This window comes from Salvelinus alpinus, chromosome 25 (assembly GCF_045679555.1).
Source record: "Salvelinus alpinus chromosome 25, SLU_Salpinus.1, whole genome shotgun sequence".
Classification (NCBI taxonomy): Eukaryota; Metazoa; Chordata; class Actinopteri; order Salmoniformes; family Salmonidae; genus Salvelinus; species Salvelinus alpinus.
Genome location: NC_092110.1, coordinates 10,067,164 through 10,078,560, shown reverse-complemented (window position 1 = coordinate 10,078,560; position 11,397 = coordinate 10,067,164). Strand labels below are relative to the sequence as shown.

General features: G+C 41.3%; 2 protein-coding genes across 2 annotated transcripts; one reads left to right on the top strand and one right to left on the bottom strand.

Annotated features, from left to right (window-relative positions):
- Positions 1-332: 332 nt before the first annotated feature.
- dtd2 (D-aminoacyl-tRNA deacylase 2) lies at positions 333-1,365 on the bottom strand. Its single transcript, XM_071365512.1, has 3 exons — positions 1,097-1,365; positions 921-990; positions 333-758 (listed from the first exon to the last, which is right to left on the bottom strand). The coding sequence occupies exons 1-3, from the start codon at positions 1,205-1,207 to the stop codon at positions 433-435; spliced, it is 507 nt and encodes a 168-aa protein (XP_071221613.1). The 5' UTR covers positions 1,208-1,365; the 3' UTR covers positions 333-432.
- Positions 1,366-1,379: 14 nt separating this feature from the next.
- Positions 1,380-9,631, top strand: nubpl (nucleotide binding protein-like). The gene is made up of 10 exons (XM_071365511.1): positions 1,380-1,580; positions 3,761-3,905; positions 4,088-4,122; positions 4,283-4,373; positions 4,493-4,532; positions 4,637-4,727; positions 5,356-5,535; positions 7,095-7,215; positions 7,326-7,408; positions 7,583-9,631. Exons 1-10 carry the CDS (start codon positions 1,440-1,442, stop codon positions 7,643-7,645), a joined length of 990 nt encoding a protein of 329 aa, XP_071221612.1. The 5' UTR covers positions 1,380-1,439; the 3' UTR covers positions 7,646-9,631.
- Positions 9,632-11,397: the final 1,766 nt, after the last annotated feature.

The following is an 11,397-nucleotide window of genomic DNA, read 5'->3' as shown; positions in this document are numbered from 1 at the left end:
AGTACTCATAACTTTGTTTCCCCCCCCCATTGTTTTAATGTATATACAGTATTTTGTTTTGTACTAGTAGCAATCTTAGCTGAAAAGTTTAATATGATCTTATCTAGATTTCTTTCAGGTGTAGGGGATTTTTTTTTTGCTAGTGCAGTGCTCATAAATCCCCACTAGATATCACAGGTTGCACTTCATAAACCCATCAACAATTTGCAACAAGGTTGTCTATACAAATATTTCAATTGAGTTAAGACTTTCTTTTGAATTCCTGATCACAATATATTTGTATGATTTAACACTAAAGAACAACTTGATACAAACACACGCATTACAATACACAATATTGGCAGCTTTAATCATCAGATCTACAGTACCACCATTTCAGGGGCAAGAGTGCAATTGGTAATTTACTATGAAATGTCATTAGTATTGGAGGGTTCAAAACTCCATCAGGTGTGTGTATGGTCCGTTAGTATCTAGCTTCAGTACTTGTCTGTTCCCATATGTTCCATGTTTCACGATCATCCCAGTCTCACTACTGTTACTGGACAAAGCCAGTTCCTTCTCACACAGGGAGACAAAGTTAGAATAGAGCTGTAGGCCCTCTTCTTTCCCAATGTTATGGTGGTACTGCATGCCCTTCCCTTTGGCCTTGCCTCCCAGTGTAGCCTGAGGCACGATGAGGACGTTCCCAGGCAGGTCCAACACTGACACATACTTCCCAGAGTCAGCTTCACACAGCTTCAAGTTGAGCAGAGTGTTCACTGTGGAGTAGAGCAGAGGGATCAATAACCATTCAGTACTAGCAACATTGCTTTACGATTCCTTGAAAAACAGTGACATTTACTGCTCACAGTCTTGTGAAGCCCAGGTAGTTGCTTTTAATTGCAGTATTGTCCAAAAACTGGAAAAAGCACAATAAATACCGATTTTTGGAATAATTTCCTCTGTAGCGCCTTTAAAAAAGCAGATGTAGACCACCATCCCTCTGTCAATCTGAAAACATGAAATCTTATGAGCAGCCCATCCCCCAAATATTATATTCTGTGCAGGCAGACCATATTTGCATATAAGAAAGTAGTAGAAGATAATACAATAGTACCTCCACCCATTCAGCCTCAGACTGATCATCTGCAAGTTTGACCTGAAGCCTTGCATAGAGACACTGCTGAAGAACAGTTCTTGCTAGTGGAGAACCTGCCTTTTCAGTCATTTTGAAATGATATCTGCCTGTTTCAGATGATAAAGCACAAGAGGACTTGTAAAAAAACTCACTTTTAAAAGGGACAGTGAGGGAAAACAACAGAAGAGAAACGAAAACGTTCGTGTCTCTGACACTCGCTTCCGGGTGAGGCTCCTCCTGACGCCCAGTTAACAAGTACACGTCATATAAAATCGACATGCACTTGACCAATAACCTATTTTGTCTATGGCAATAACACAAGATGGCTCACTGTAGCTACAGTAAATTCTCACATTTATTAAAATTAACAACCGCTAACCTAAATAAACCAACATTGTTACGGACAGGGAGAGACATTCAACATGCTCCACAACGCTGCAAATATTTCATACGTTTTCACAAGGTAATGTTCTAGCTCTTGCTAAAATTGTTTACAACTAACTAGCGAACTAAACTCCACTACATGGAGTGTTGTTTAGTTCGCTACAACTAACTAGCTAGGTAGTTATTTGCCAGCTAAGTAAATGCCAGCTAAGTAAATGCTAGCAAGTTCACTCTAATTCACCCTACATAGCTAGTTAGCTAATCATTGCAAGCCATTGAGGCCAATCATGTAGCATGTTTGTTTACGTATCTGTATAACTATAACTAATTATAACTAACAGCAACACTATAAGATTTACATCATGTATATACAGTACCAGTCAAAAGTTTGGACACACCTACTCATTCTAGGGTTTTTCTTTATTTTTACTATTTTCTACATTGTAGAATAATAATGAAGACATCAAAAATATGAAATAACACATATAGAATCATGTAATAACCAAAAAAAGTGTTAAACAAATCAAAATATATTTTATATTTGAGATTCTTCAGGGTAGCCACCCTTTGCCTTGATAACAACTTTGCACACGCTTGGCGTTCTCTCAGCCAGTTTCATGAGGTATTGGTATTTTATTAGGATCCTCATTAGCTGTTGCAAAAGCATCAGCTACTGTTCCTGGGGTGAACACAAAACAAGAAACATGACATAATAATACAGAACATTAATAGACAAGAACAGCTCAAGAACAGAACAAGATACATCATTTTTTTAAAGGCACACACAGCCTATATATCAGTGCATACACACAATACAAACTATCTAGGTCAAATAGGGGAGAGGCATTGTGCCGTGAGGTGTTGCTTTATCTTTTTTTTTAAACCAGGTTTGCTGTTTATTTGAGCAATATTAGATGGAACAGAGTTCCATGCAATAATGTCTCTATTTTATACTGTACGCTTTTCTTGAATATGTTCTGGATTTGGGGACTGGAATTGGTTCTGGATAAGTCACCTGGAATGCATTTCAATTAACAGTTGTGCTTTGTTAAAAGTACATTTATTTCCTTCTTAATGTGTTTGAAACAATCAGTTGTGTTGTGACAAGGTAGGGGTGGTATACAGAAGATAGCCCTATTTGGTAAAAGACCAAGTCCATTATATGGCAAGAACAGCTCATAAAGCAAAGAGAAACAACAGTCCATCATAACTTTAAGACATGAAGGTCAGTCAATCCGGAAAATGTCAAGAACTTTGAAAGTTTCTTCAAGTGCAGTCACAAAAACCATCAAGCGCTATGATGCAACTGGCTCTCGTGAGGACCGCCACAGGAAAGGAAGACCCAGAGTTACCTCTGCTACACAGGATAAGTTCATTAGAGTTAACTGCACCTCAGATTGCAGCCCAAATAAATGCTTCACAGAGTTCAAGTAACAGACACATCTCAACATCAACTGTTCAGAGGAGACTGCGTGAATCAGGCCTTCATGGTCGAATCGCTGCAAAGAAACCACTACTAAAGGACACCAATAATAAGAAGAGCCTTGCTTGGGCCAAGAAACACGAGCAATGGACATTAGACCGGTGGAAATCTGTCCTTTGGTCTGATGAGTTCAAATTTGAGATTTTTGGTGCCAACCGCCGTGTCTTTGTGAAACGCAGATTCCATATGTGTTATTTCATAGTTTTGATGTCTTCGCTATTATTCTACAATGTAGAAAATAGTAAAAATAAAGAAAACCCTTGAATGAGTAGGTGTGTCCAAACGTTTGACGGGTACTGTATATACAATGTAACGGTACTCGTCCTCGTCTGATGACGAGTTGAAAGATCGGACCAATGTGCAGCGTGGTAAGTGTCCATTTTAATGAAATCCAACTGAACATGAACACTGAATGACAAAACAACAAAAGAGAATGAACGAGACTGAAACAGTTCTGTATGGAAAAAACACAGACAAAGAAAACAACTACCCACAACCCATAGTGGGAAAACAGGCTACCTAAGTATGATTCTCAATCAGAGACAACGATCGACAGCTGCCTCTGATTGAGAACCATACCAGGCCAAACACAGAAATACAAAACCTAGACTACAAAACATAGAATGCCCACCCCAACTCACGCCCTGACCAAACTAAAATAAATACATAAAAAAGGAACTAAGGTCAGAACGTGACATACAAGTTACATTCAAGTTTATCATGTGTTGTTGATAAACTCACTTGCTCATTCCATGATATGTTTCTGTACTCCCCAGACCTCAGGTTCTGAGAGGTCGTTGCAGGAGAGACAGAAGCAGCACATGGCTCGTGGCTTGCCCAAACAAAAGCCCATTGCTGGAGTGAAACAAGTTATTGTGGTGGCCTCAGGGAAGGGGGGTGTTGGGAAATCAACCACTGCAGGTACGCAGGTTCTTATTGGGCTCTCTGTGCTGCTCATTCATGAAACATTTGCACAAATGTGTGCAATTTGCATACATTTCAACAGACAGTGGTTTGGTCTGATCTTTTTATCTTTATGAAATATATATTTTTATACAGTGTAGTCATTTGCTAGCCTACAACCTTTTTCCTTCCCTCAACAGTGAATTTGGCCCTTGGACTCACAGCTAATGATCCAGTAAGGAAAGCACCATTATTAATTTGCACATTTTGTTATTACTGTTGCATACCAATTTTTGCCCAAAATGGGTATGCAGAACCATGACAATCTCTCTCTCTCTCTCTGTTTTACTACATTGTCCACTCAGTGTCTCTTCATGTCTCTTTTCTGCACACAGAGTAAAACTGTGGGCATCTTAGACGCTGATGTTTACGGTCCCTCAGTTCCTAAACTGATGAGCCTGAAGGGGAACCCAGAACTAACTGACAGTAGGAGACATCGATCTGAATGTATTCTAGCTTGAGGAATAACAAGGATGTTTTAGATGTATCCATTCATTACAGAGATCAAACTGAAAAGACAACCTATGTTTTCTTTGTGTTTTCAGACAACCTAATGAGACCACTTATGAATTTTGGGATTCCTTGGTGAGTAAATGTATCTCCAATTGCCAGTGACAGGGGAGATAAGCAAACAAATAAATCATTGAGTCATTGACTGTCATGTCCGTCTCTCATCCTTCTGTCCTCAGTATGTCCATGGGGTTTCTGGTAGAGGATGTTGCACCCATTGTCTGGAGGGGCCTGATGGTGATGTCAGCTATAGAGAAGCTACTTAGACAGGTGGGAGAGACTGATCATTCATGTACACTGACTTCCAAAGGCAAAGTGCGGTAACTACGAATTTGGTCCAAAATATTTGGTCTGTTGTAATGGCCTTGTGTATATATAAGTAACAAGGCCCGAGGGGGTGTGGTATATGTCCAATATACCACGGCTAAGGGCTGTTCTTATGCACGACGCAATCCAGAGTGCCTGGACACAGCCCTTAGCCATGGTATATTGGCCATATACCACAAACCCCCGAGGTGTCTTATTGCTATTATAAACTGGTTACAAACTTAATTAGAGCAGTAAAAATATATGTTTTGTCATACCCGTGGTATAAGGTCTGACCACGTCTGTCAGCCAATCAGCATTCAGGGCTCGATCCACAAGTTTATAATCTCATTAACATATTTTTTTGTTTTCTGAGACAAGAACAAGCCAGTCGATCAGAATACATCATAAAGTACCAGAATTTAGACTGAAAGACTTTGAAGTGAGATTTTGCAGTAAACATTTTGTTGTTAATGCACTTTGATTATGTAGGGCAGTACAGTAATCCGTGTTAGTTTTTATACGAGCGATATCAGAGTAACAGCTACTAGAAATGTTAGGTTGCCATGTCATTTTTATGTTACCTATGCAGGTAGATTGGGGACTGCTGGACTACCTGGTTATTGACATGCCACCTGGGACTGGAGATGTTCAGTTATCAATCACTCAGAACGTCCCAATAGCAGGAGCAGTGATCGTGTCCACTCCTCAGGATATTGCCTTGCTGGATGCACGCAGAGGAGCAGAAATGTTCAGAAAGGTCAATGTACCGGTAAGAGCTTTGGATGCTAAATGCCACTTTATTCTTACTTCAATTATTTTCCTTGGTAAGGACAAAATACACATTTGTGAGATGTTGATCTATGCACACTGAACAAAAATATAAATGCAACATGCAACAATTCCAAAGATTTTACTGAGTTACAATTCATATAAGGAAATCAGTCAATTGAAATAAATCCATTAGGCCCGAATCTATGGATTTCACATGACTGAGGAATACAGATATGCATCTGTTGGTAACAGATACCTTAAAAAAAGGTAGAGGCGTAGATCAGAAAACCAGTTAGTATCTGGTGTGACCACCATTTGCCTCATGCAATGTGACACATCTCCTTCACATAGAGTTGATCAGGCTGTTGATTGTGGCCTGTGGAATGTTGTCCCACTCCTCTTCAATGGCCGTGCGAAGTTGCTGGATATTTGCAGGAACTGGAACACGCTGTCGTACACATTGATCCAGAGCATCCCAAACATGCTCAATGGGTGACATGTCTGGTGAGTATGCAGGCCATGGAAAAACTGGGACATTTTCAGCTTCCAGGAATTGTGATCAGATCCTTGCGACATGGGGCTGTGCATTATCATTCTGAGGTGATGGCGGCAGGATCAATGGCACGACAGTGGGCCTCAGGATCTCGTCACGGTATCTTTGTGCATTCAAATTGCCATTGATTAAAATGCAATTGTGTTCGTTGTTCATAGCTTACGCCTGCCAATACCATAACCCCCCATGGGGCACTCATGGTGGCATCAGCAAATGTTGACATCAGAAAACCGCTTGCCTTGACAACACCATACAGGCCGTCTGCCATCTTCCCAGTACAGTTGAAACCGTGATTCATCCGTGAAGAGCACACTTCTCCAGTGTGCCAGTGGCCATCGAAGGTGAGCATTTGCCCACTGAAGTCGGTTGCGACGCCAAACTGCAGTCAGGTCAAGACCCTGGTGAGGAAAACGAGCACGCAGATGAGCTTCCCTCAGATGGTTTCTGATAGTTTTGCAGAAATTCTTCAGTTGTGCAAACCCACAGTTTCATCAGCTGTCCGGGTGGCTGGTCTCAGATCATCCCGCAGGTGCCAGATGTTGAGTTCCTGGGCTGGCATGGTTACACATGTTCTGCAGTTGTGAGGCCGGTTGGATCTACTGCTAAATTCTCTAAAATGACTTTGGAGGTGGCTTATGGTAGAGAAATTAACATGAAATTATCTGGCAACAGCTCTGGTGGATATTCCTGCAGCCAGCCTGCCAATTGCATGCTCCCTCAAAACTTGAGACATTGGTGCTGTTGTGTGACAAAACTGCACATTTTAGAGTGGCCTTTTATTGTCCGCAGCACAAGGTGCACCTGTGTACTGATCAAGCTGTTTCGTCTGCTTCTTGTCAGGTGGATGTATTATCCTGGCAAAGGAGAAATGCTCACTAACAGGGAGAAATATGCTTTTTGTGCGTATGGAAAATGTCTGGGATCTTTTATTTCAGCTCATGGAACTTTACATGTTGCGTTTATATTTTTGTTCAGTGTATATTTATATATGTCACATCTCATAGGTCCTGGGTATAGTCCAGAATATGAGCGTGTTTCAGTGCCCCAAGTGTAACCACCAGACCCACATCTTTGGGGCAGATGGAGCAAGGGCCCTTGCTGATACTCTGGGAGTACAAGTATTGGGTAAGACCCATTTCAAACATAAATCATTACAGATTTCATTATTTCTCTCAATCTCAAATGTAATAGAATGATAGTATAGTGTAGAGACTGTCTCTCCCTCCTCTGTCTAGGAGACATTCCTCTACACCTGAGCATCAGAGAGATGTCAGACAGAGGCCAGCCTGTAGTGGTGTCCTCACCTGACAGCCCTGAGGTTGGTATGCTGCTTGGATGACAATAGATTGCCAATGTTTATCTTGACTATGTTGGAAAACAAACAGTGTATTCTTCACCATAACATTGTATACATTTTACACTTTTGAGAGTTTGCCATGTTAGTTTTCTACCTGGGTTTGTTTAATATGTCTGCCTATGCCCATTGTTTTAGGCTGAGGCCTACAGAAAGGTGGCGACTGCCGTGGTCCAGCGTCTAGAAGAACTCTCTGGTTGAGTTATTGCCCCTACTGTGTAGGACAACTGGACAACTCGTCATCGACAAGAGGTTCAGTGCATTTGGAAAGTATTCAGACCCCTTGACTTTTTCCACATTTTGTTATTCTAAAATGGATTCAATCTTTTTTTCCCCCTCATCAATTTACACACAATACCCCATAATGACAAAGCAAAAACAGGTTTTTAGATTTTTTTGCAAATGTATTAAAAATAAAAAACTGATATAACATTTACATAAGTATTCAGACCCTTTACTCAATACTTTGTTACAGCCTCGAGTCTTCTTGGGTATGACGCTACAAGCTTGCCACACCTGTATTTGGGGAGTTTCTCCCATTCTTCTCTGCAGATCCCCTCGAGCTCTGTCAGGTTGGATGGGGAGCGTCACTGCACTGCTATTTTCAGGTCTCTCCAGAGATGTTCAAGTCCAGGCTCTGGCTGGGCCATTCAAGGACATTGAGAGACTTGTCCCGAAGCCACTCCTGTGCTGTATTGGCTGTGTGCTTAGGGTTGTTGTCCTGTTGGAAGGTGAACCTTCGACCCAGTCTTAGGTCCAAAGCGCTCTAGAGCAGGTTTTCATCAAGGATCTCGCTGTACTTTGCTACATTCATCTTTCCCTCGATCCTGACTAGTCTCCCAGACCCTGCCGCTGAAAAACATACCCACAGCATGATGCTGCCACCACCATGCTTCACTGTAGGGATGGTGCCAGGTTTCCTCCAGACGTGACGCTTTGCATTCAGGCCAAAGAGTTCAATCTTGGTTTCATCAGACCAGAGAATCTTGTTTGTCATGGTCTGAGAGTCCTTCAGGTGCCTTTTGGCAAACTCCAAGCGGGCTGTCATGTGCCTTTTACTAAGGAGTGGCTTCCGTCTGGCCACTCTACCATAAAAGCCTGATTGGTAGAGTGCTGCAGAGATGGTTGTCCTTCTGGAAGGTTCTCCCATCTACCCTGAGGAACTCTGGAGCTCTGTCAGAGTGGCCATCAGGTTCTTGGTCACTTCCCTGACCCAAGGCCCTTCTCCCCCGATTGCTCAGTTTGACCAGGTGGCCAGCTTTAGGAAGAGTCTTGGTGGTTCCAAACTTCTTCCATTTAAGAATGATGGAGGACAATGTGTTCTTGGGGACTTTCAATGCTGCAGACATTTTTTTGGTATCCTTCCCCAAATCTGTGTGTCGACACAATCCTGTCTCGGAGCTCTACGGACAATTCCTTCGACTTAATGGCTTGGTTTTTTCTCTGACATGCACTGTCAACTGTGGGACCTTATATAGACAGGTGTGTGGCTTTCCAAATCATGTCCAATCAATTGAATTAACCACAGGTGGACTCCAATCAGGTTGTAGAAACATCTCAAGGATGATCAATGGAAACAGGATGCACCTGAGTTCAATTTTGAGTCTCATAGCAAAGGGCCTAAATAGTTATGTAAATAAGGTATTTCTGTTTTTTATTTTTAACAAATTTGCAAAAATGTCTAAAAACCTGTTTTCGCTTTGTCATTATGGGGTATTGTGTGTAGGTTGATGAGGGGAAAAAATATTTAATCCATTGTAGAATAAGACTGTAACATAATAAAATGTGGAAAAAGTGACGGGGTCTGAATACTTTCCGAATGCACTGTAGACCAGAAGAACCCTGCACTCCTCCATATCCCTAGCTGTTGAGTACGCACAAATCCTTGGTGTCTGATCTGATTACAAATCTGTTACATACTTATTCTATGGAATGATGTACATTCCATAGAATAAGTATGTATATCTAGACCGTGGTAGCATAATGTTCCGTTTCAATAGCAATCTGTCTCTTCAAACCAATGTGTATTCAATATATAGATCCAGTATTCATTGTTCAGTCTGATATTCAAATACAACACGTTTAATTCAAGCCTTGAGAACAAAATGTGCAGTCGACAGTAAACTAAATGAAAGTAATTTATGCCCTAAAAGCGTAGAGCAAAAATAAAGGAATGCTTTGGTTGTATGTTGTTGTTTTTTCTTTCTGACTTGATGCTTGATGCCTCTTCCTGATGTCTGGTGAGTTGTTCTTTTGTAAATGTTGATGTCTGGTGAGTTGTTCTTTTGTAAATGTTGATGCCTGGTGAGTTGTTCTTTTGTAAATGTTGATGCCTGGTGAGTTGTTCTTTTGTAAATGTTGATGCCTGGTGAGTTGTTCTTTTGTAAATGTTGATGCCTGGTGAGTTGTTCTTTTGTAAATGTTGATGCCTGGTGAGTTGTTCTTTTGTAAATGTTGATGCCTGGTGAGTTGTTCTTTTGGAAATGTTGATGCCTGGTGAGTTGTTCTTTTGGAAATGTTGATGCCTGGTGAGTTGTTCTTTTGGAAATGTTGATGCCTGGTGAGTTGTTCTTTAGGAAATGTTGATGCCTGGTGAGTTGTTCTTTTGTAAATGTTGATGCCTGGTGAGTTGTTCTTTTGTAAATGTTGATGCCTGGTGAGTTGTTCTTTTGTAAATGTTGATGCTGGTGAGTTGTTCTTTCGTAAATGTTGATGCCTGGTGAGTTGTTCTTTAGTAAATGTTGATTACAATATTTACACAATCTTCCATCTTCACGAAATGCAACTAATGTTCCCAATGTCAGAGTTGAAAATAAACAACGTACAACCTAGAACATTGGTTGCATTTCGTGAAGATGGAAGATTGTGTAAATATTGTAATCAACATTTACTAAAGAACAACTCACCAGGCATCAACATTTACGAAAGAACAACTCACCAGCATCAACATTTACAAAAGAACAACTATTTTGACTTGAAGCCAGTAAGGGTTGCAGTTACTCTCTATAAACACCTGGTGGCACTGCATATCAAATCAAACATCCCACTTCCCAGGCCACCAGTCATATTTATCTCCTCATCCTGAGTTGGATGAGCTCTCTGTGACTTGTGCAAACAGGACCACTTCCTGCATATTTCTGTTGCTCCCTAGACTCCGCTAACTACAGCAGCTGTTTCGCTTCCAACCGAACCAACCGCCATGAAAGCCAAGCCAGACGGCTCGGTGTCTTATCGGGTCAATGAGCGTTGAATGTTTACTACTGTTCTGTTCCTCTGTAGCTATGGTTATTCATTTGCATGCTGCTCTATATTGGAGGAACAGAATATGAAGTCCTACCAAAGCCCTCCGGACCAGTTCCTATTTCAGCAGCTCTGTCTGTGGTCTGAGGCCTGTCTTGTCCTGGAGACACTGTCTGGGGTTAAGACAGTGTGCCACTTACGAAAAAAGAGTGCAGTATAACCACAGTATGCGGAAACTACTGCGTCCAAAATACCACAGTCGACCGCAGTTGAAAGTGCAGTTTCAAAATTGCAATCTTTTTTTGTAAGGGGGGGTGTTGATGTGTCAGATGGTCCCCATTAAAGAGGAAGTCCCACTGGCAGAGCTGTCTATTTGTGGTTCTGTTTAAATAACTAGACTATTGTGGTGTATTTATTTGCCTTCTAGTCGTGTTTTCAGTTCTGTACACTTATTGTCTCCATCGTAAAAAGTTCCTTCAAAAACAAAAATCTGCTTCTCGTAAATCTAGATATATTCCCGAAAGGGGAACAGTGTAACACGAAGAAGGAGAAGTGAGACTTAGAGATGAAAGATGGCTGTAGCTAAATGAGGTGAAATTAGGTAGCTACTGCAGGGCAGACATGCTACCTCAAGGCTACACACTCCCAACATGCATACACCACAGGGATGCTCTGTTTCTGAAAAGGCCAGCGTTGTGGAGGAAAAAGCTAAC

Excerpts from the sequence above, each read along its gene's own strand:
- dtd2 (XM_071365512.1), bottom strand. The coding sequence starts at position 1,207 with ATGACTGAAAAGGCAGGTTCTCCACTAGCAAGAACTGTTCTTCAGCAG. Across the intron at positions 991-1,096 it reads CTGAGGCTGAATGGGTGGAG|ATTGACAGAGGGATGGTGGT; the intron begins GTACTATTGTAT and ends TCATGTTTTCAG. Across the intron at positions 759-920 it reads GGAAATTATTCCAAAAATCG|TGAACACTCTGCTCAACTTG; the intron begins GTATTTATTGTG and ends TCTACTCCACAG.
- nubpl (XM_071365511.1), top strand. The coding sequence starts at position 1,440 with ATGGCTCACTGTAGCTACAGTAAATTCTCACATTTATTAAAATTAACA. Across the intron at positions 3,906-4,087 it reads TGGGAAATCAACCACTGCAG|TGAATTTGGCCCTTGGACTC; the intron begins GTACGCAGGTTC and ends TTCCCTCAACAG. Across the intron at positions 5,536-7,094 it reads TCAGAAAGGTCAATGTACCG|GTCCTGGGTATAGTCCAGAA; the intron begins GTAAGAGCTTTG and ends CACATCTCATAG.